The sequence below is a fragment of the Octopus sinensis genome, linkage group LG16 (genome assembly GCF_006345805.1).
Source record: "Octopus sinensis linkage group LG16, ASM634580v1, whole genome shotgun sequence".
Taxonomy (NCBI): Eukaryota; Metazoa; Mollusca; class Cephalopoda; order Octopoda; family Octopodidae; genus Octopus; species Octopus sinensis.
The window spans coordinates 37,884,426-37,904,926 of NC_043012.1; the positions used below are offsets into that span (position 1 = coordinate 37,884,426).

General features: G+C 39.0%; 2 protein-coding genes across 9 annotated transcripts in view; one reads left to right on the top strand and one right to left on the bottom strand.

Annotated features, from left to right (window-relative positions):
• LOC115220549 (transmembrane emp24 domain-containing protein 1) lies at positions 1-17,623 on the bottom strand. Its single transcript, XM_029790695.2, has 4 exons — positions 16,766-17,623; positions 4,800-4,897; positions 2,986-3,169; positions 1-554 (listed from the first exon to the last, which is right to left on the bottom strand). The coding sequence occupies exons 1-4, from the start codon at positions 16,964-16,966 to the stop codon at positions 318-320; spliced, it is 720 nt and encodes a 239-aa protein (XP_029646555.1). The 5' UTR covers positions 16,967-17,623; the 3' UTR covers positions 1-317.
• A 2,379-nt stretch (positions 17,624-20,002) lies between these two features.
• LOC115220248 (uncharacterized protein KIAA2026-like) overlaps positions 20,003-20,501 on the top strand; it is a 74,757-nt gene continuing 74,258 nt past the window's right edge. For 6 of the 8 annotated variants that reach the window (XM_036510011.1, XM_036510016.1, XM_036510012.1 and 3 more), the window contains exon 1: positions 20,053-20,193. In XM_036510011.1, the coding sequence (XP_036365904.1) occupies positions 20,188-20,193 (6 nt within the window). In that variant the 5' untranslated portion in view covers positions 20,053-20,187. Of the gene's footprint in view, positions 20,194-20,501 lie in introns of all 8 variants that reach the window. The other 2 variants (XM_029790339.2, XM_036510017.1) reach the window with 2 other exon arrangements.

Below are 20,501 nucleotides of genomic sequence, written 5' to 3' on the forward strand. Positions count from 1 at the left end.
AAGTGGATTAAAAAATTTCTTGTTTTAAAATTAAATGGGACAAATGTACAATCTGTTTTTGCCCAGACTGAATTTGTCAAACAAACATTTCCTCTGCACAGAAACACTACATTCATCTCACTGGATTTCTCAGAAAAAATATATATTCATAATCATATATATATATATATATATATATATATATATATATATATTTATATTTATATATATATATATATTTATATATAAACGCGCATGTGTGTGTAGTATGATATTTTTCTTGCTTCATCTCTTCTCCTTTTCTAGGTTCTCTTTATTTGTTGCTCTATTATTGCTATTCAGGATCGTGCCTGAAAGACTTTGTGTAGCCGGCTGTGGTCATCAAAAAGGCTGCGAATCATAAACACTTGCGTCAACGCCACAGACATCATGAGGAACAACTGGAAGCCAGACCACCAGTTGACACGTTCAAAATTGGATTCCTGGATGTTTCGGTCCCGTGCCTCAAACATCTTCAAGTAAGTCTGGACCTGATGCGATCTTTCAAGATTCTCTTTTACACGTCCAACTATTGACTAAAAAACAAAAAAAAAAACAATAGTTTAGTAGATGCATTCCTAACTAATAGGCTCGTTAGCTGTTATCTAGCTGAAGGAACATCTTACAAACCAATCATTGAATACCATTTCATACATAATTAAGAGGCTTCACCTGCTAGATATTGTGTGGCCTCGTGGTTAGGGGTGTTGCACCCATGATCACAGCATCGTGGTTTCGATTCCTGGATCATGTAGTGGATTCTGTTCTTGAGCAAAACATTTCATTTCACACAGCCCCAGTCCAATCAGTAGTAAAGGAATAACTCTGCAACAGACTGGTGACCCATTCAGGGAAGAATGTTGTCATCTTGGAGTCACTTATGCAACCAGGTAACAAGCTTCAGGTGTCCTAGGACTTGAGACAATACCTACTTATCTGCTAGATATAGCAGCCAAATCTTCTATATCACACTTATATAATAATCCTTTCTACTATAGACACAATGCCTGAAATTTGGAGGGGGGGGATAGTCAATTACATCGACCCCCAGTGTTCAACTGGTACTTACTTTTTAACCCGAAAAGGATGAAAGGCAAAGTTGACCTCGGTGGAATTTGAATTCAGAACATGAGGACAGGTGAAATGCTGCTAAGCATTTTTCTGGTCTCCTAACAATTCTTGTCATTTTATATCACAGATGTTTTGCAAACAACTTGCACATACAAGTGCTACTAGAAGAAGTGTATGAGGTCATCAGGAGAGAATGTGCGCCATTTCTGGGCCTACCTCTTGATGGCATCATTGAGCATAGGCCCAACCCTCACAATTATGAGGCCCCACTTGCACAATGAACTGGTTATCAAATAAAGCTCAACATTCTTCTTATTTCTTTACTGCCCACAAGGGGCTACACACAGAGGGGACAAACAGGAACAGTCAAATGGATTAAGTCGATCATATCGACCCCAAAACATAACAGGTACTTATTTAATCGACCCCGAAAGGATGAAAGGCAAAGTTGACCTCGGCGGAATTTGATCTCAGAACGTAGAGACAGACGAAATACCACTAAGCATTTCACCCGGCGTGCTAACGCTTCTGCCAGTTTGCTGCCTTCAACATTCTTCTATCTATTGCTCATCATCTCTTTTTAACCAAATCCAGTTGCTAACCTTTTCCACTTATTGCACACAGGGCTCACATGCACAACACCACATCGAAAAATGTAGCCATAAGTGCATAAACAGTATGCAGAATAATGCAGAGGAAGTAAAGGGTAAATGAGTCGTTTAAAAAAAAGAAAGCTGGGTATGACATCAGGCGTATTGTTGGTGAAGCATGGAAGTTTTGAAGCCTGTAGTGTCCTGAAAGCTAACAACTGATGTGGGTAGTTTATTCCATGCTTCAGTAATTCTGAGCTTGAAAAAATGTTTGTGAAGGTCATGGGTGTTGTGTTGTCCTTTGATTTTGTAAGCATGTCCACAAATGTTAGACATGGAATTCAAAAATGGGCCCAATCCTGTAGTTGGAAAGGAGATTCCTTTATGTCTGTACTCGGGGCCAGTGGACCTCCTTCTAACAGTGATACTCCTGGGCAATTGCCCCTGCTCCCTTAAATCTGGCTATACCTGAAATGACATGTTTGCCAGTATGTACTTCTTAACCACACTACCACACATGTACCTTGAGTTAATTAAAGGGTGGGGTGGGAGTGGGTGTGTATGGGTGCACTGTTGGCAAATTCCAGGAAACACGGAAGTTTTGAAGGAAGTAGTTTCCTGACTGCTAACAACTGACAAAAGTAATGAGATAGTTATAATGCAGTCTTGGATTGTCTCTACACAACTAACTGTAAAATGACCTTCTTGAGTCATTCTGACTAATAAGGACCGGTTTCCCAGCTTTCATGAAGTAAATACTCCCCACCTTGATGGGACACCGGATTCCTCATTTTTGCCAGCTGAGTGGACTGGAGTAACGTGAAATGAAGTGTTTTGCTCAAGGACACAATGCGTTGCCCGGTCCATGGATTGCAACGACAACCTTAGGATCCTGAGTCCAACACCCTCACCACTAAGCTACACACCTCCACTAACAGTAAAGTTGATGGCAAACAGGTGGAGAAAGTGTAGAGGTGCTGTGTAATCCTTTTAATCCAGTATTACTGTGAGGAGCATGACATAGGCTTACAAGGGGTCAAACAGTAATATCAGTGTCTCCACCGACACCATCACCACCAGTTCAAGTAACAACAAAAACAAGTCAACAAGAGAAGCCTCTATGTATCGCTAGAAATAGGAGCTCAATCTTCCTCAAATCACACAATGCAAACTTTAAAAGAAATGACAGACGATGATGCTGAAAAATGGTTTGATCAATAACTGACCAATGATAGATGTTAAAAGATGAGAAGATCTCAGCTGACACAGGGTTAAACAATAACAACAACAACAAGAGCAGACTTACTTTAAAATCATCAAGTTTAATGTCCATCAACTCTGCAGCATCTTCTTTACTGAAAGTCCAATTTCCATTCTCATCATCTTCTTCATTCTCTGTGATGATGTCAAAATAGACGACTTTCCTGAAGAATCGGCTGAAGGTATTGTCAAAGCAGATCTTGTAAGTTCCTGTCATCTGTACATCCACTCTGAAAAATAATAATAAATAATAACAAGATCACTCAGAGAGAACAAACCTCCACCAAAGCAACACCAATGTCCTTTCAACGATTAGCCAGAAAGGATTGGCCGATGCCAGCGCCGCCTCAACTGGCTTCCGTGTCGGTGGCACGTAAAAAGCACCAATCCGACCGTGGCCGATGCCAGCCTCGCCTGGCTCTCCAGTGCAGGTGGCACGTAAAGAACACCCACTACACTCACGGAGTGGTTGGCGTTAGGAAGGGCATCCAGCTGTAGAAACATTGCCAGATAAGACCGGAGCCTGGTGCAGCCTTCTGGCTTCCCAGATCCCCGGTCGAACCGTCCAACCCATGCTAGCATGGAGAACGGACGTTAAACAATGAATATCTGAAATAAACTCGACTACTCTCACAAACGAGAATGCTAAAAATGAACTTGACCGCTCTCAACAATTGAGTAAAAAACAGGAAAAAATAATCCAGAATTCTTGTCTGGTACTGGATCGATACCCAAATCTAAGCAGTTTGTGCCAGTCATGAGGCCAAACATCTCTGACAGTTTCATCCAAAGCGGTTCTTGAGATATCTTGTCCATGGACAAACAAACATGACTGAAAAGAATACCCCCGCCTTCGCTAAGGCGGCGTTAATAATAACCGTTTCTACTGGAAGTACAAGACTTCAAATTTGGGGGAAGGATTAAGTCGATTACATCAAGAAGCTCCTCTGCTGGGACCATGTAAGAAGGTCCTGTGCTGCTGCCACATAAAAAAGGGTCTCATGCTGGCACCACATAAAGTGGGTGGTGTTAGGATGGGCATCCAGCTGTGGAAACCAAGCCAAAACAGATTAGATTGGAGCCTGGTGCAGCCTTCCAGCTCCTGTCAAACCATCCAACTGATGCCAGCATGTAAAATGGACATTAAATGATGATGATGATGATGAATATCAACGAATGGCACTAAATACTGTAAAATATTTTCTCTGACGCTGCTCCAAATCTGCTGGATTTCTAATTTTACACAAGACCACAATGTGTGGTGGGCAGGAATTACAGTCACTTGGTAATGGAAGGCTATGTAGGGGAGACACCAACAGCATCTCTACAGACAGTATTATCTATAAATCAGTGGGTAAGTTCAAATTCTGCCTGCTTTTAATTTCTCTCGGGTTAAGGCTAAGAAAAAACAAATGAGAAGAAAATCATTCTTTGTATTTTGAGCTGAGGAAGTCAGTAGGAATAAATACAGCAGAATATGTGGGGGGATGTTATTTGACCCTTTGGCATTTAAACCAGCCATATCTAGCCCTTATATTCTACCTGTTTGATGTTCAGACTTGCCATATCCAACCTCTCACACCTATCCTACAATGTGATTCTAAAAATAAACAATCACATCATTGAAATGTTGAAGCTACAAGATAATCCATAATTAATTAAAAGCAATGCGAATAAATAAGCATTGCATTTAACAAAGTAATCTGAGTATTAAAGTGTTCAGATAGACTGGTTTACTATCCATGGGCAGATTTCTTTCTCATCCACACCATGTGCTACAAAATCAAACCCAAGCCACCCATGCCCCGGAGTTGATGTTTATATTTTATTAATCACATGACAAACAAACTTTAAACTTACTTGTGTGAAGATTCTGACTTTCTCTCTTCAGCGACAAGGATTGCATTATTTGGGCCTTGAATGTAAAAGCTGATGTCCATGTCACCACCATCGATCACCTACAAAGGAAAACAAAATGCATCAACAACAATTCTTTCCAGGCCTGAATTTTTGTGGTGGAAGAGGGTCTACTTCAGGGGTTCTCAACCTTTTTTTATCTTTTGATCCCTTTGGTTACTATTTCAATCTGATGGATCAGTACAGGCATTCGATGTTTAAAAAACTAGTTTTATTGAAATCGTCATTGTTGCTCAATGTCCACTTTCCATGCTGGCATGGGTTGGATGGATTGACTGAGGACTGGCAAGCCAGAAGGCTGCACCAGGCTCCAATCTGATCTGGCAAGGTTTCTGCAGCTGGATGCACTTCCTTCACTCTGCAAGTGTAATGGGTGCTTTTTACGTGCCACTGGCGCAAGAGCCAGCCAGTCATGATATGTCTATATATACAGTCAACATCTACATACAGGGAAAGCACTTGACTTAGTGGTTATGCTATTCAGCTCATTATCATAAGGTCACGAGTTCAATTACTGGCGATGCATTGTGTCCTTGAGCAAGGCTCTTTATTTCATGTTGCTCCAGTCCACTCGGATGGCAAAAATGAGTTGTACCTGTAATTCAAAGGGGCCAGCCTTGTCACACTGAATATCCCTGAGAACTACACTAAGAGTAGGGGTGTCTGTGGAGTGCTCAACCACTTGCATGTTAATTCCATGTGCAGTCTGTTTCTGAGGATCAGATCAGCTGGAAACCTTGTCGTTATAAATGACAGAGTGTCTCTTATCTTCACGCAATGTCTACCTATCCAACCAACATCTACATGCTGTGTCTATATATCCTGTCAGTCTTCCAAAATTCCTATTTTGTTTTTTCTCACACTAACTTGGTCTGAGTTGAACTAAGTAAAATGTAAGGGAAAGAAATGCATCTGCTTCTACTAATACATACATCTGAAACAAAAGTTTTTTAGGGACCCTTAAAATATTACTGTGGGTCTCCAATTAACTATTTTGTTGCATGGACCTCACAAAAATATGGACACTGGCTGAGAACCACTGGTTGAGTTGATGACACTGACCCCTACCCCTCACCCCGTGCTTGATTGATTGAAAGAATGAAAGGCAAAGTCAGCCTTGTGGGAATTTGAACTCAGAATGGAAAACCAGAGGAAATGCCACAAAGAATTTCGTCTGTTAATGATTCTGCCAGCTTTCCACCTTAATAATCTTCTCTAATTTTGGGACAAGACCATAAATTTTGAGAGGAGGGGAAAGTTGATTACACCAACCCCAGTGCATTACTGGTACTTACTTTCTTAAATCTGAAGAGGGTGTCAATAAAGAAGGGAAAGAAATAGTGTTAAGCATTTTGTTTAAAGTGCTAAAGATGCTGCCCTAATAATAAATTCTAATTTAGGCAGAAAGTCATCGATTTTAGGGGTAAGGAGTTAATCAATACCTTTGTCCCCGTTACTTGTGTTGGAGTCATTAGGGCAATACACACAACAGTATTTCTTCCAGCTCTTTATGTTCTGAGTTCAACTCACCCCTTTTATCCTTTTGGAGATTGATAAAGTACCATTTAAATACGGGGTCAATCTAAGAAACTTCCTCCCCACAAAATTCCTAGCCTTGTGCCAAAATATGAAATTGTTACTAAAGGGTGGTGAAGCCGGCAGAATTGTTAGAACAGTGGACAAAATGCTAAGCAGCAATTCTTCTGGCTTTGCATTCTGAGTTCAAATTCCACTGAGGTCAGCTTTCCTTTTCACCCTTTCGGGGTCGATGAAATAAGAACCAGTGCAGCCCTGCAACCAACCAGCTCCACCACACCCAAATTTTCAGCCCTTGTGCTTATAACAGAAAGAATTCTTCTTATAATTATTATTAAGGTGTTGAACAGTTGAACTTGATAGACCACTGTGGTAACTGAGGTGTGGTGAGATGCACCTGTGTGATGTGTATTACTGTACCAAGTTTAGTGAAATTCATCAACTATAACATGAAATTAAAGAGTTTTCTACTATAAATATAGTACGTTTAAATTACAGCTATACTGTGTATTTATAAATAGAACAAAATCTGAAATGGAGAGGCACTGGTGTATGTAATTCTCAATAATAGCACACCTACAATATTCCTGTATTGTTTCAGGTTAGATTTAACGTTAAACACAGCGTTAACCCAATTTCTTCCTCTCATTCTTTTCTCAGTTTCAGAATCCCAGTTAAGGTCATAACTGCTTTTCTTCACCTGTGACTAAACAACACTACTTTATTTACATTATTTACATTTGACGATACTCGTCCTCATCTTGTTTGTTTCAGCTGATGTACCCTCAAGCCTTCATCTTGGGGAAATTTCGAACCTGGGTTCTCGTTCCGAAGCTATTTTTTGATATTATTATTATTATTATTATTATTCAGGTCACTGCCTGGAATCAAACTCGGAATCTGGGGTTAGTAGCCCATGCTTTTAACCACTACGCAAAATGTAAATAATGTACACAATTCCTCATCTCTTAAATATAGAACTGTACAACCCTTTGTTCAAAACCTGCGTAGGTACATAGTTAACTGAATAACCATAGTCCAAGGTTTGGGTGGATACAACTGATAGAACAGCCATTCAAGAGAAAACAAGAAATTACTGATGGATCTAGGGTGTTGGACAAACAAAATATGTGGGTGGAACCAGGGTGTCGGACAAAACGAATGTGGGTGGACCCGGGGTGTTGGACAGACAAAATGTATGTAGGTGGACCCAGGGTGTTAGGCAAACAAAATGTGGATGGGCCCAGGGTGTTGGAGAAACAAAATATATATATGGGTGGGCCCAGGGTGTTGGACAAACAAAATGTATGTAGGTGGACCCAGGGTGTTAGGCAAACAAAATGTGGGTGGGCCCAGGGTGTTGGACAAACAAAATGTATGTAGGTGGACCTACATACCTCATGCCCCAGTGTCTGCTTTAGCATGGTTTCTAAGCAAGACTGTGGAGTCGAAACCAAAAAAAACTTTGACTCTGACTCCTCTACTATTGGCACATCTGACTCTGATTTGGACTCCTCTTTATGTAATTAAGTGATTGAGGTCTACATATCTCACAAAGCCTAGGCATCATACACTTGTACTTTGAGTAGTCCTATATGTTATAATTGGTTTATATTAAAGAATAAAGACATTGTGGGTGGGAATCAGAGTCGGTATAGTTTTATCGGCTCTGACTTCACAGCCCTGTTTCTAAGGTTGGATGCCCTTCTTAACGTCAACCCTTTAACTGGGTGCTTTTCTCATGGCTCTGGCACTAGTAAGGTCACCATGCAGCTCACGTGGCTTCAAAAGCTGAGGGAGGAGGGTAGTTTTATGCTAGCTGATGAGGGCTAAGATATGAGAGAAGAGGTTGGAGCAGAGGCAGGTTCTTGTTGTTGAGGAGCTACATTGCTCCTACTGATTCATTCAGTAGTAACTGCAAAGAAATAAATAGTGGAGGTGGCCCATCAAGGTAGCACACACACACACATTCCACTTTGGCATATCTATAGCCTGATACCCTTTCTGCTACAACCCCTTTCTAGAATGCACCAGATGAAGTTTATCATAGTATCAGCTCAAAATTGAGAAACGCAATCAGTGAGACAACTACAACAGCAAGAACAATAATAATAATAATAATAATGATCCCCTCTACTATAGTCACAAAGTCTGAAATTCTGGGCAGGTGGGGTCCCGAGTCAATTACATTCATCTCAATGCTCAGATGGTACTTACTTTATTGACCCTAAAAATATGAAGGCATAGTTGACCCCGGCAGAATTTGAACTCAGAACACAGATGGATGGAATGGCAGAATAAATGACGTCCTAACAATTATGCCAGTTTGAATAATAATAATAATAATAATGCTTTTTGTTTTATTTTGCACAAAGGTGATGGTTGGAGGTACATGACAATAACAAATAATTATAAAAAAAAAAAAAAGAGAGAGGGGAGAGTGTTATGCAGAATCAATTATAAGGAAAAAAAAAACCCTCAAAAAACAATTGATAAAGTAAGCTGGAGGAAATGAAAATAAAATTGACAAAGCTGAAATGACAAGTTGAGTAATGTTCGACCGAAGAAGATGGTTTCTGGTTCCATAAAACTTACCATAAACAAGCAATTACTGACATCCATCAATTTACTTAGCACAGTTTATTACCAAACTAATTGATTCGGCAACAGTTGGACATTTCACACAAACAGCATTTTACAAATATATATATATATACCTACAAATACATGCATATGTATATACATATATATATATATATACATGCAGATGTGTGTCTGTATATATATATATACATACATATGCAACAGCTTTTGGTTTAGACATTGAAAACAACTGTGTCCTAGATTTTATTTTCATGTTTTCATTTTACGAGGGGTTTTTCGGGGAGGGGGGGGGCAAGAAAGCCTGTAAATTCTTCAACAGCATTTCTACATCTCTTGCTTGAAATTATGTCAGCAGGTTGTTGTTGTTGATGTTGTTGCTGCCCCCCTTAAACATTTCAACACATACACCAACATGATCCCCTTCCCTCTACTGCTCCAGTCTATCAGTTAGTCTAGTGATTCTCAACCGCACTTTTTTTGTTTTTTCCCTATGGACCCCTTTGATTCTCATTGCACTTGGGTGGACCCTCATAACCATTTCAATGCTTTAAACAATCATATTATATTTCCATCATTAAATACCATTAGCAACTGAATACAAAAAAAGATGAAGACATTTTGGGTATCCTAACAGTATAACCAGTTTATTGCACATGAACCTTAACAGTAAAATCCTATATGGACCCAAGTTGAAAACCACTGATCTAGTCTATATATGAGACCCCACTGGACCCAATACAATCACAGAGAACCCTCTTTATACCTTTCTGGACTGACACTTGTTGCTCTCCCCTACCCCTGTCACACTGTTTCTGCCATCATACTCTCCCTCGCTTTCACCCGCCCATCTTGGCCCTTATCCTGTCTTCAATCTCTCTCTCTTCTATCACTTCCTTGATCATGTTCCTTTGACAGTATGTATCCATGTTAAATGTGGATGGGCATGGCTTGGTGGTTAGGGTGTTAGATTTATGATCAGAAGATTGTGGTTTCGATTCCTGGACTGGGTGATGTGTTGTGTTCTTGAGCAAGACACTTCATTTCACGTTGCTGGCCAAAATGAGTAATCCCGTGATGGACCAGTGTTCCATTGGGTGGTGGGAAAGAAGGGACAGATATATATACCAGAGAAACTGGCCCTTATACTCCTTATGTGAACTAAACCGACTCATGTTAAATATTGAGTGTTTTGGATTCTTTCAGGGCATAAAAGAATCCTTCTGGCACTGGTGTTATTAGTGTATAAAATAAACTCTAAAATGGTTGAATGGGCTTCTTCAATACCTCATCCCCTGAAGACACCTGGTATTACTCTCCCCCAATCACCAACCTCTACTACTTACTATTCATTGCTTTCTTACCCATTAACCACCCTGTTTCTACCACACTCTTGCACCTCTTTCTCATTCTGCCATTCCATCTGTCTATGTTCTGAGTTCAAATCCTGCCAAGGTCAACTTTGCTTTTCATCTTTTCAGGCTCAACAAAACCATTTCTGTCCTTCTCCTGTCATGGCTGTCTTCTCTATTCTCTTCGTCACTCACGCAGCACTGACTAAATGATTGCAGTATAAGGAAAGGTATGAAGTGTCCCCCACAAGCGTTGGGGCCACAATAAATCTACCTAAGTAGGGCATTCTGTAAAGTATTTAACCAGTGTGCTTTGTAGGGTCTAAAGGTTTCTTAAACTCTGAGAACATAGGAACCTCTATAATGTTGGTGTCCCCTCCAAAAATGTATCCAGTATAATCTGTTATGAAGGATAGCTGGCCACAAAAGCTAATGGTGTCCCTTCTGTGTTTAGCTACCTCTCCAAACTGTTTTATCCCTATTACCAACATTGATATGTTTGATTTTGTTTGTGTAAAGGACCATTTAACCAGAAACCACGGCAGTCTGGGATTCCCTTCTTCCGTTGGTCACTCATTGCTATAGTTTTGATAATCTTTCCATGCCTTAGCCACTGGTTTACTGTCTTGATTTCCACAAGAGAAGAGCCTTCATTCCGACACTTGGGAAGCACACAGAAATGAACTTTGCCATTCATATTTGTCCCTGCGCAGAAAAGACAGAGATGATGGAATAAAGTGATGGCCAATTTGCTGGTCAACAGGTGTTGATCAATAAAATAGGAGTTAAAAACCCACAGTCAGATCTCCATATTCAGGAGCCAAAATCAACACTTTCACCCCTGTCAACTTCTGTCAGGACTCTTTAGCCCTGAAAAATTGTACTTATGGCAACACCCACAAATGCCTAAATCCGTGACATTATGTCAGATAGGGAAGCACAGTTAACCCTTTTAATACCAAACTACCTGAGATGGTTCCCAGTTCTGTGATCTACAACAAAATATTCCTGTTTTTAGTGATCTAAATTAAAATCTTCCATCAAAATTTTCTGTTAAATTATGTTCCAAGCACCAGCTGAATAACGACAAGATTATTTGACTAAACTGGTTTTTTTTCCAATATTAAATGAAACAAAAGGAGTGTTTTTCAACTGAAATTTGGAAATGAAAGGGTTTTAATGTTGCTTGTCTTGCAGGTTCAATGATGGTAGGTTGCAAAGATAGGTACAAGTCAATATCATAATTAAGCATATACTGTTAAACGTGGTGTTACCTGGGTTGTGGAGCCAGTGGCACACCGTGTTGATGTGCACGGAATGGTCTTATTTGCTTTGAAAGGGTCTGACCTGGAATGCAAGAGTCTTAAGCATTTTTGATCAATGTCCCATGGCTTTGCATGGGGATAAAATGAAACCCAGTCACTACTTATTTCAACCAGGTGTGTTTGGGGCTATTTGTGGGAGAGGTGGCCGTGCCATTTCTATGTTTATTGTTGAATTGGGTTTGAACTCCGGAATGACGAATGGGCAATGTGGCTGATTGACCCAGTAACATAGAGGAAGACGTAGAAGGGGGGGGGGAGGCTCGAAACTTCGACATTTTTTAATAAAGAGTTCAACAGCCTTTTTTTATAGAGTTTCAGGAAACCATAAGAAGTTGTGGCGTTCATGGCATAAATAAGGACTTGGCAAACGAGTTTTTTTGTGTGTGATACTGACCAGTAATAGAATGAATGAGAAAGGGAAAACATAACTTATACCTGGATACGAAGAGACATTGGAGATAGAATCAAACCATATACTGAAGTGTGTGTATATACAGATATGAATTTTGTTTTTTTCAGAATGAGATAAAAAACCAATGGCTGTGAAGATTTTAGAACATTTATAAATAGGTCTTACACCTGTTTCCAAGATATTTATTATATCCCTTCATTGGAGACGGTGTGAGACAATGGTTAAGCAATAGTTAATTTTCTGACACTGTCTCCGATGAAGGGATATAATAAATATCCTGGAAACAGGTGTAAGGCCTTCTATTTATAAATGTTCTAAAATCTTCACAGCCTTGGTTTTTTATCTCATTTTTTTATATATACACACACTGATATATGACCTATGTTGGACCCCTTATTCGCATAATCACCGAACCTGGAGCTTAACTATGGTCTGTCTATATCACTTACTCAGCATTACCGGACACCTTTGGGTCTTATTGACACCATTACCTCTCATAACCTCTCTCTATATATTGTGTAAGATATAAGTTAGAGGTAATGTAACCATCTAAGGGATAGATATACCCAAAGGCACTCCTGGTATTACTTCAGTATGTATCGTCCTTGTTATAAGGTATACAGTAGTAGGTAATTAAAAAGGTATATAATATGCACGTGTCTGTGTAAGGGGCAGAAATCATTTAAGAAGTCAAAGAATGTGTGACGAAAGAACTTTAGACAGACAAACAAACTAAAAATATTAAAAACTAAACAGAAGATCAAATCGTGTGTTTAATTGGCAAAAGATGACCATCCTCAAATATGACTATATACAATGTGTGTGTGTCCGTGTGTCCCCGTCCAGGCATCGGTTAATTACATCAAACAATTTCATTCACAACTAAGATTACTTTATAAAGGAAAAAACCCCTAATAAATGAAGGAATGGCTTCGGCGTTGCTAAATCCAAACTTTTTAGCTCGTTTTCAAATACGTTTGTTATTTAGATGGCCACTGTGGGTGCGGTTTAAGAGAAGTTTGGGTAGCATTTGTAAAAGATCGAGCGATGAATCTCCCTGGAAAGGACGATGTAAGACGAAATGCTAAACTATCATTTCAGACGAGGCCACCCTTCCACTCGACAGAAGTTAGACTGTCACGCCTGTATGTAACTCTGTACGAATATACATACAAACACATTATATATATATTATATATACACACACAAGCGTAAAGTGCCCGTCACCTAAGATTAGAATCTCACTCGATATCTCCTTACTCCTGAAGCTACAGACGAAATGCCGAAACCTTACCAATATTAGCTATTTATACTGTAACAGATAGAAATTACAGTCGTATGGCTTTTTCAAGTATTATGAACTCCGGTTCAAAGTGTCACAGAAAGCAACGAGGTGGAAATAAGTGGGAGACAATAACGGTTTACAAAAAACTCTTTATAAATCACGCTTTATACACACACGCACAAATATATACATACACATCTATATACAAATGTATGTATGAATACATACAGGCACGTACAATATACACACATACATATACATATATATATATTATACATAGACATACATAATCCGACATGACTAAGGCGTGTCAGGATTTGAACTCAGACCAAAAAAGAAAAGAAACACGTTGCCCTATAAATTATGAAAGATGTTGGTAATTTGATCAGGACTTGTATTCAAAATGATGAGAGATTTGAATAGAAAAGTGAGAGAGAGAACAATTTGAAAAGAACACAGTTTTCGGTGTGGCTAGGAAGTTCATAACTAATTATTGGAATCTGTCAGAAACATCGATAATATTAAGGGATTGATTCTAAAATAAAATACGTAAAGTCATTTGTTTTTCTAAAAAGCTAACAACAGTCGCAATGAGCTGGACTTTGGTATTTGCCCGATCGCAAATGTTAGAAGAATTCAAAGGCGCAGGAGTGGCTGTGTGGTAAGAAGTCCCGCCTCACAGTCACATGGTTCTGGGTTCAGTCCCACTGCGTGACACTTTGGGAAAGTGTCTTCTACTATAGCCCCGGGCCGACCAAAGCCTTGTGAGTGGATTTCGCAGACGGAAACTGATAGAAGTCCGTCGTATATATAGTGTATATACATATATATATATATATATATATATATATATATATATGATAATGTCCTGTACCTATATATGCATGTATATATATGTGTGTGTGTGTGTCGATGTGTTTGTTAGTGACTTTGTCTTCTCTCCACCACCGCTTGGAAACCAGTGTTGGTTTGTTTACATCCCCGCAAGTTAGCGGTTTGGCAAAAAGAAAACTATAGAATAAGTGCCAGGCTTACAAGAGAAAAAACAACTTAACCCTGGGGTCGATTTGTTCGACTAAACTCTTCAATGCGGTGTCCCAGCAAGTCAGAGATAGATAAAAAGATATGTTGTTTTTAGCCCAAATATATCGTCTCAAATGTTTAGGGTAACATTTATTGGTGCCAACGGATGTTTCCTCCAAATAAGGAGGAACAAACAGGGTCACACATTTATAGGGAAGGAGAACGAAGTGGAGGTGGAATCGATTGACCCAGTAACATAGAGGAAGACGTAGAAGGGGGCCGAGGCTCGAAACTTCGACATTTTTTAATAAAGAGTTCAACAGCCTTTTTTTATAGAGTTCCAGGATACCATGAGAAGTTGTGGCGTTCATGGCATAAAACACAAAGTAAGTAACTCACTTAAAACCTGAGGAGAAAATGGATGTAGTAGCGTTTATGCCATAACTGTAGAAATATTGAAAAATAAAGGGCAGAAATTGGGATTCTGTGGCCTTCATAAAATCATTTTCAACAACAAAACAGGCGACGATGAGTGAAACTAAGTCGCCTTTGTTTCTGATATTTCTGTAGGAATTTTGGTAACGTTTTTTTTTTTCGAGGATAAGTTATCTTTTATTTATTTTTCTCTCTCTTTTTTGAATTGTGATTCCTTGAGTTTCTACAACAGAAACCATCCGGATTTTATTGGAAAGGACAACAAATGCTACTTGTTAGCAAGGTTGTCTGAGCAGCATTATAAGCACCATGGGTCAGTCACTGCACTGAGTCCTATAGCATTTATTGATAACAGACCACAGGATACATAGATCAAAACTGGTACCCTGGACCCAATGAAACCTTCCGGGAAACACCGAGTATGCTAGGAATGGTTTCCCGCATCTGAGGGGCAATGCCCACAAAGTCAAACTCTGTTATATTACAGATACTCACTCACACATCGGATTTGAAATCGGGACAGAGAAACACAAGTAAATAAATACTTGGAAAGTTACGGATCATTCATCATTTCAACACATGTCGAGACACTTTATCAGTTTCTGTTACAAACCAAGCTTTCATTTATATATTTTAAAATATCTTTTCATAAGGACTTGGAACATAAATTTTAAAATGTCGAAATTTTCGCAAGAATATTTACCGAAGTGACTCAATAGCAGTGGAATAAATAGAAGCCACAGCTTCAGGTCAGTTCTGATCCAACAGATCTATGACCAAAGACGTTCCAACAGTGGCCATTCCTTCGTAAATCAATCTACAACTAAAACATCACCACGAGCTAACGAGGGAGCCTTAGAAACAAGTTGCTTGGATCGTTAGAAGTAGCAGCTAAATCTCTATTAAACCATATCTTATTGCATCAGAAAAGGAACGACACACTGGGCTGTATAGTCCTAGATATACAAAGAAGCAATGCAGATGATGATCAGAGATCTCTGTTCAATCAGGGTCGACTTGGAGTTAAAAACATCCTTCCTTTCCTTAAGACAAAAGGATGTTTATTCGAGATTTGGTTACTATTTTTAGCACATCGGCTGACCGTGGTGCAGAGACGTATTAATAAATTAAAGTTTAGATGGGACATTACAGTGTTGTTGCCAAAATACTTATGTGGGTGTTTTAGACAATGTGAATACGCAACCACCAACAGAATACAGGACAGACACACTTTTAACAATAAAGGACCGCATATTTTGTGTGTGTGTGGGATATATTCAGTTAAATCAAGGATGAAAGTTCGGTGGAATTTAAAATAGCTATAGTAATAATTAATTTAAGCCCAAACAGAACTGCCACCGGTGAAATGATGAGACAGAGAACCTTAAGAAGTATCAAAGTTTGGCAGAGAGCCACAAGGTGTCGGGTGGCGAGGGGTGGATGAAGAGAAGTAGATCGCAAAACGGGGTTAGAAAAAGTGAATCTAGTGTTTTAAATTGTATTTGGCGACAAGTGATTAATAGATTCAATGGAGCGAGACGGAATTTGAAAATAGAATCTAAAGTATAAAAGGCAGTGGCTCATAGACTGCACCCCTGAGAAAATAGGAGTTTGATAAGGTTTGAACTCGAGTAATAAATGGATTTCCATTGATAGAGACCGATAAGAAGGATATTGTCGATTAAAACGATCCTGAGGGTATCTCTGGTATTTATAGCAGGAAAAGTTAGTGAGGGGTGGGCCCCCCCTCCCAAAGGATAAGTCCTAGATTTACCATCACAGCGAAGGCCACGCTGGAGCACTGCCTTCATTCACATTGTGTGAAAGGTCAACACGATCGATCAGGATTGACCTGCAAGGGCTATAAACAAGCAACAATAGTAGTGTTACAGAAAGATGAAAGGTCCGAGGACCTAAAAGTGGACCCAGAAAAGTCTTACCTGATATTCTAGTTCTAGAGTAGTCTCCCCTTTCATGAGGACCTGCTGGTAGAAACATTCTTGGTTTCCTGGAGCGATTTCCACCGTCAGGTCAGTGTCCACGGCAACGGTCAAAGGTCCGACACTGACCAACAGCAAACACAGCAAACAGGTCACTGATGCAGCAACACCATCCCTCTTGTAATATAACGTTAGCGACATTGTAGTCGTTAGGCAAATATATATGAGTGTGTATATATATATATATATATATATATATGTACGTTACACAAATTTATAGTATTTTTTATTGCTAGCTTTCTTGTTTGGAAAAACTTAGTTTCCTTTTCTTAAGCTGTGTTTCAGTAATATTGCTCTCAACTACATGTGTGTGTGTGTGCGGCGTGTTGCCTCGAAGATTTCTGCAAATGGTTTATTTCTGTTTTCTTTTTGCTGCTTTAGAAGGTGAGGTGGTGTTGGGGATATTCTTGTTTTGTTGGAAAAAAAAAAACTGTTAATAACGAATCAAGCATAAAAAGTAATCAAAATGTATTTCGAAGTTCTTCTTAATAGAGAGTTAAGTGTGTGAGGAATATTGCAGTCGAAGAATTTATGACAAAGTTCTTAGCTGGACGTTCTTGAGAGAGAGAGAGAGAGAGAGATGCTTGGCCTGATAGCTTATGTCCAAAACCCCAAAATAAATGAAGCGCTAGATGAGACTCGGACAGAAAGACAAAACATGCAATGAAGCAATGAAAAAAAAAAGAGACTGGAAAGCAAAATGAAAAGAGGGAACCACTTCCATCCAGCTCTGCACACCTCCAGCTTCTCCAACAACACTTGTCTCTCTCTCGCTTCTCTAACCCTCCCTCCTTCGTTCACCTCCTACTCTCCTCCTACTCGTAGTTCTTTCTCATCTGCTCCTCTTCCTCTTACTCCTCACTTTGCCTCCTTGTTTCTCTCTCGCTTCCTACCCTTCACTCTTCCTTCTCCCTTTACTCGTCACTCGTTCTTACTTCCATCGTCTTCTCTTACTCATCGTTTTCCTTCCTCTGCTATTACTACTATTACTCTCCTCTCATCACAAATACTGAGACAGGGAAGAAGGTGGAGGCGGAGAAGAAAACCGGAAGTTTAAGGCTTCACTCATCGTAAAGGAGTGGAAGTACGTTACAATAAGGACGTCGAATCCTCCGGAAGTGATGCACTAATTGCAGCAGTGAATATTTTCTTCCTTTTATACTTTTTTACAACTTTGTCAAAATTTTTAAAACATACAAAAGACAAAAATAACGACAAAATAATATAAAACAACCAGACAAATCTTTCTTGCCTCGGAAAAAAATAAAGCAATATTTTTTTTATGTTTAATTTAAAAAAAGTTCTTCCCTGAACATCAGGTTCTGTTATAATTGCTTTCAAATTGTTCTTTTATGATGTTACTTCTCTAAGCTTAACTTCCCCACTTCTGCACTGTTACATCACTGACCCCCTCGGCTGCACTATAGTAATGTGATGTGAATAAAACTTGCCCTGTTGCACTTGGAAACACGTCCTCCCATCCATTGCACTAGAAAGCTAATCGTTATGTCTTCCCCCTCCGCTGTATCTTAATACTTTTCTCATATTTCTGGCCCACTCCACTGACAATCCCTCTTAGTGATAAAAAGTAAAATGACCCCACTATCTTCCTCGTGTTTATATATAACAGACCGTTGATTACAAAGTATTGTCAGTCCTGCATTTAAGTGCAAGCGCGTCACAGATGAGGCCTGTCTATAGTCCCGCTGCTTGCTAGAAACAGCAGCTAAATGACAACATACCATGCTGAAAACGGAAGGACATAGGGGATAATGTAGTCCCAGGTATACAATACCTGAACAAAAGCAGAAAAATAAAAGAAAACAAAAATATGCTAAAAGATAATCATGATTAAAATAATTTTGGTCATGGGTCTGCTATACTAGGGCTGACTCGGAGCGATACTACGACTCTTCCATCTCATTCTGTTAATAAATTTTTTTTTTCATAGACTTAAGGCCGATGTGGGGGGTAAGGAACAGTCGATTATATCGACCCACCAGATAAATGAAATGTAAAGTCGATCTTTGTTAGATTTGAAATCAGAACATAAAGGGTCACAATTAAATACAAAAGGCAGTTTTGTCCGACGCGCTAACGATTCTACCAAATAATTCTTTCTACTATACGCACAAGGCCTGAAATCTTGACGTAAGGATGGAGGACTGGTCGGTCACATCGATCTCCAGAGGTCGACTAGTACTTATTTTATCGATCCTAAAGGGATGGAAAGCCAAGTCGACCTGGGTGAAGTTTGAACTCCGAACGTAGAACCGATCAACATTTTTGTCCGGCGCGCTAACGATTCTGCCAGCTCACCGCCTTCGTCCACCGAATAAATATTAGTTTCTAATCACTTGGAATACGATATTTATTTTATTTATTTATAAGTTTAAGAAACGTTTAATCACTTTAATGACAGCCTTACGATTTTACAAGTTATTTTATCAATTTAGTGACCCCTTTCGATGCTCATCAATGAACAAGCTGACAATGCTTTTTGCGATGTAACGCTTATATAATATACACCAGCAAACATAAAGAAAAAAAAGTATTTGTCGCTATTTCATTTAATTGCCTTCTTAAAAAATAATTTCAAGGCTTATTTATTAGTAAGGGAGCGAGGATGTAGTGATGTTCATGCCTTTCTCAAGGGCATTAGTAACGTTTAGTGAAATTGCATGGCTTCACAGCGGCCCATTTGAAACCTCGATGAGGATAATAAAATAAATATAATTCTTAAAAACAAGTGTTGAGGAAATACAGCGAGTTGTGTCGTCCTTCCAACGAATCCAGTTTTTTCCTCCTAAAGCTTTTCGAGGCCAAGTGACATCAAAAGTACGCCCGATTAATACATTTTATATATTTCTAACGAGCAATCAAATATTTTTTTTCTCTACAAAATTTCGCTATATATTTTTAGATAATAAGAATAATATTTTAATTTAATTTTTTTTCTTTTTATTTAATGATTATTTTTTTCTTCTTCGGACAATTCTTTAATTTTTCATCGAATCGAATCGTCGTTATTGATTCCTATCGGAAGATTACCGGCAAATTGCGCCTATTTTGCATATGACATCCCTTGCTAAAAGCGCTTTGAGAAAAAATAGTTCTCTCTGTCTCTGTGAATTTATGGATGAAACGCAAGCTGCAGATTTTAATACATGACTTGATATCGTTCGTAATATTAATTGTAATTTTTATTAGGGTGATAATATCTTTAGACAATCGTCGTAAATAGGTGTTCGAAGAAGTAGAAGTTTATAAAAAGAAAAAAGAAATGCGGAATAATATAACCCAGTAAGTACCTCATGGTGATTGGGTCATTTTGCTCTGTGCATCTATGAAGATGATTTATAATGCAGGTGTGACAAATATTCTTACTAATTATTCTCGCTTTATAAATTCACTTTTCCACTATTTTACCCTGTTGCCATGATCGTTTCTTTACAACAGAATTGTCTTTTTCAACTTTGTTCTCTTAAAACAAACACACACACTCTGCTCTCTCTTTCACTCGCCGTCTCTGTCACTCTTTCCCTCACACAATTTTTTATGTGCTCCCTCTCTTTTTGTTCTCTCTCTCTCTCTCTCTCGTCATGCCCCTCACTCACACTCTTATCTCTCTCTCTCTCCTCACACTCTGTCTTTTCTAGATGGAGATTATGTTGTC

What these genes read in the sequence shown, in the direction of transcription:
- LOC115220549 (XM_029790695.2), bottom strand. Translation starts at nt 16,966, where the DNA reads ATGTCGCTAACGTTATATTACAAGAGGGATGGTGTTGCTGCATCAGTG. An exon ending in AAGTCAGAATCTTCACACAA is followed by an intron (nt 3,170 to 4,799) that starts GTAAGTTTAAAG and finishes ATTATTTTTCAG; the next exon opens with AGTGGATGTACAGATGACAG. An exon ending in TTAAACTTGATGATTTTAAA is followed by an intron (nt 555 to 2,985) that starts GTAAGTCTGCTC and finishes TTTGTTTTTTAG; the next exon opens with TCAATAGTTGGACGTGTAAA.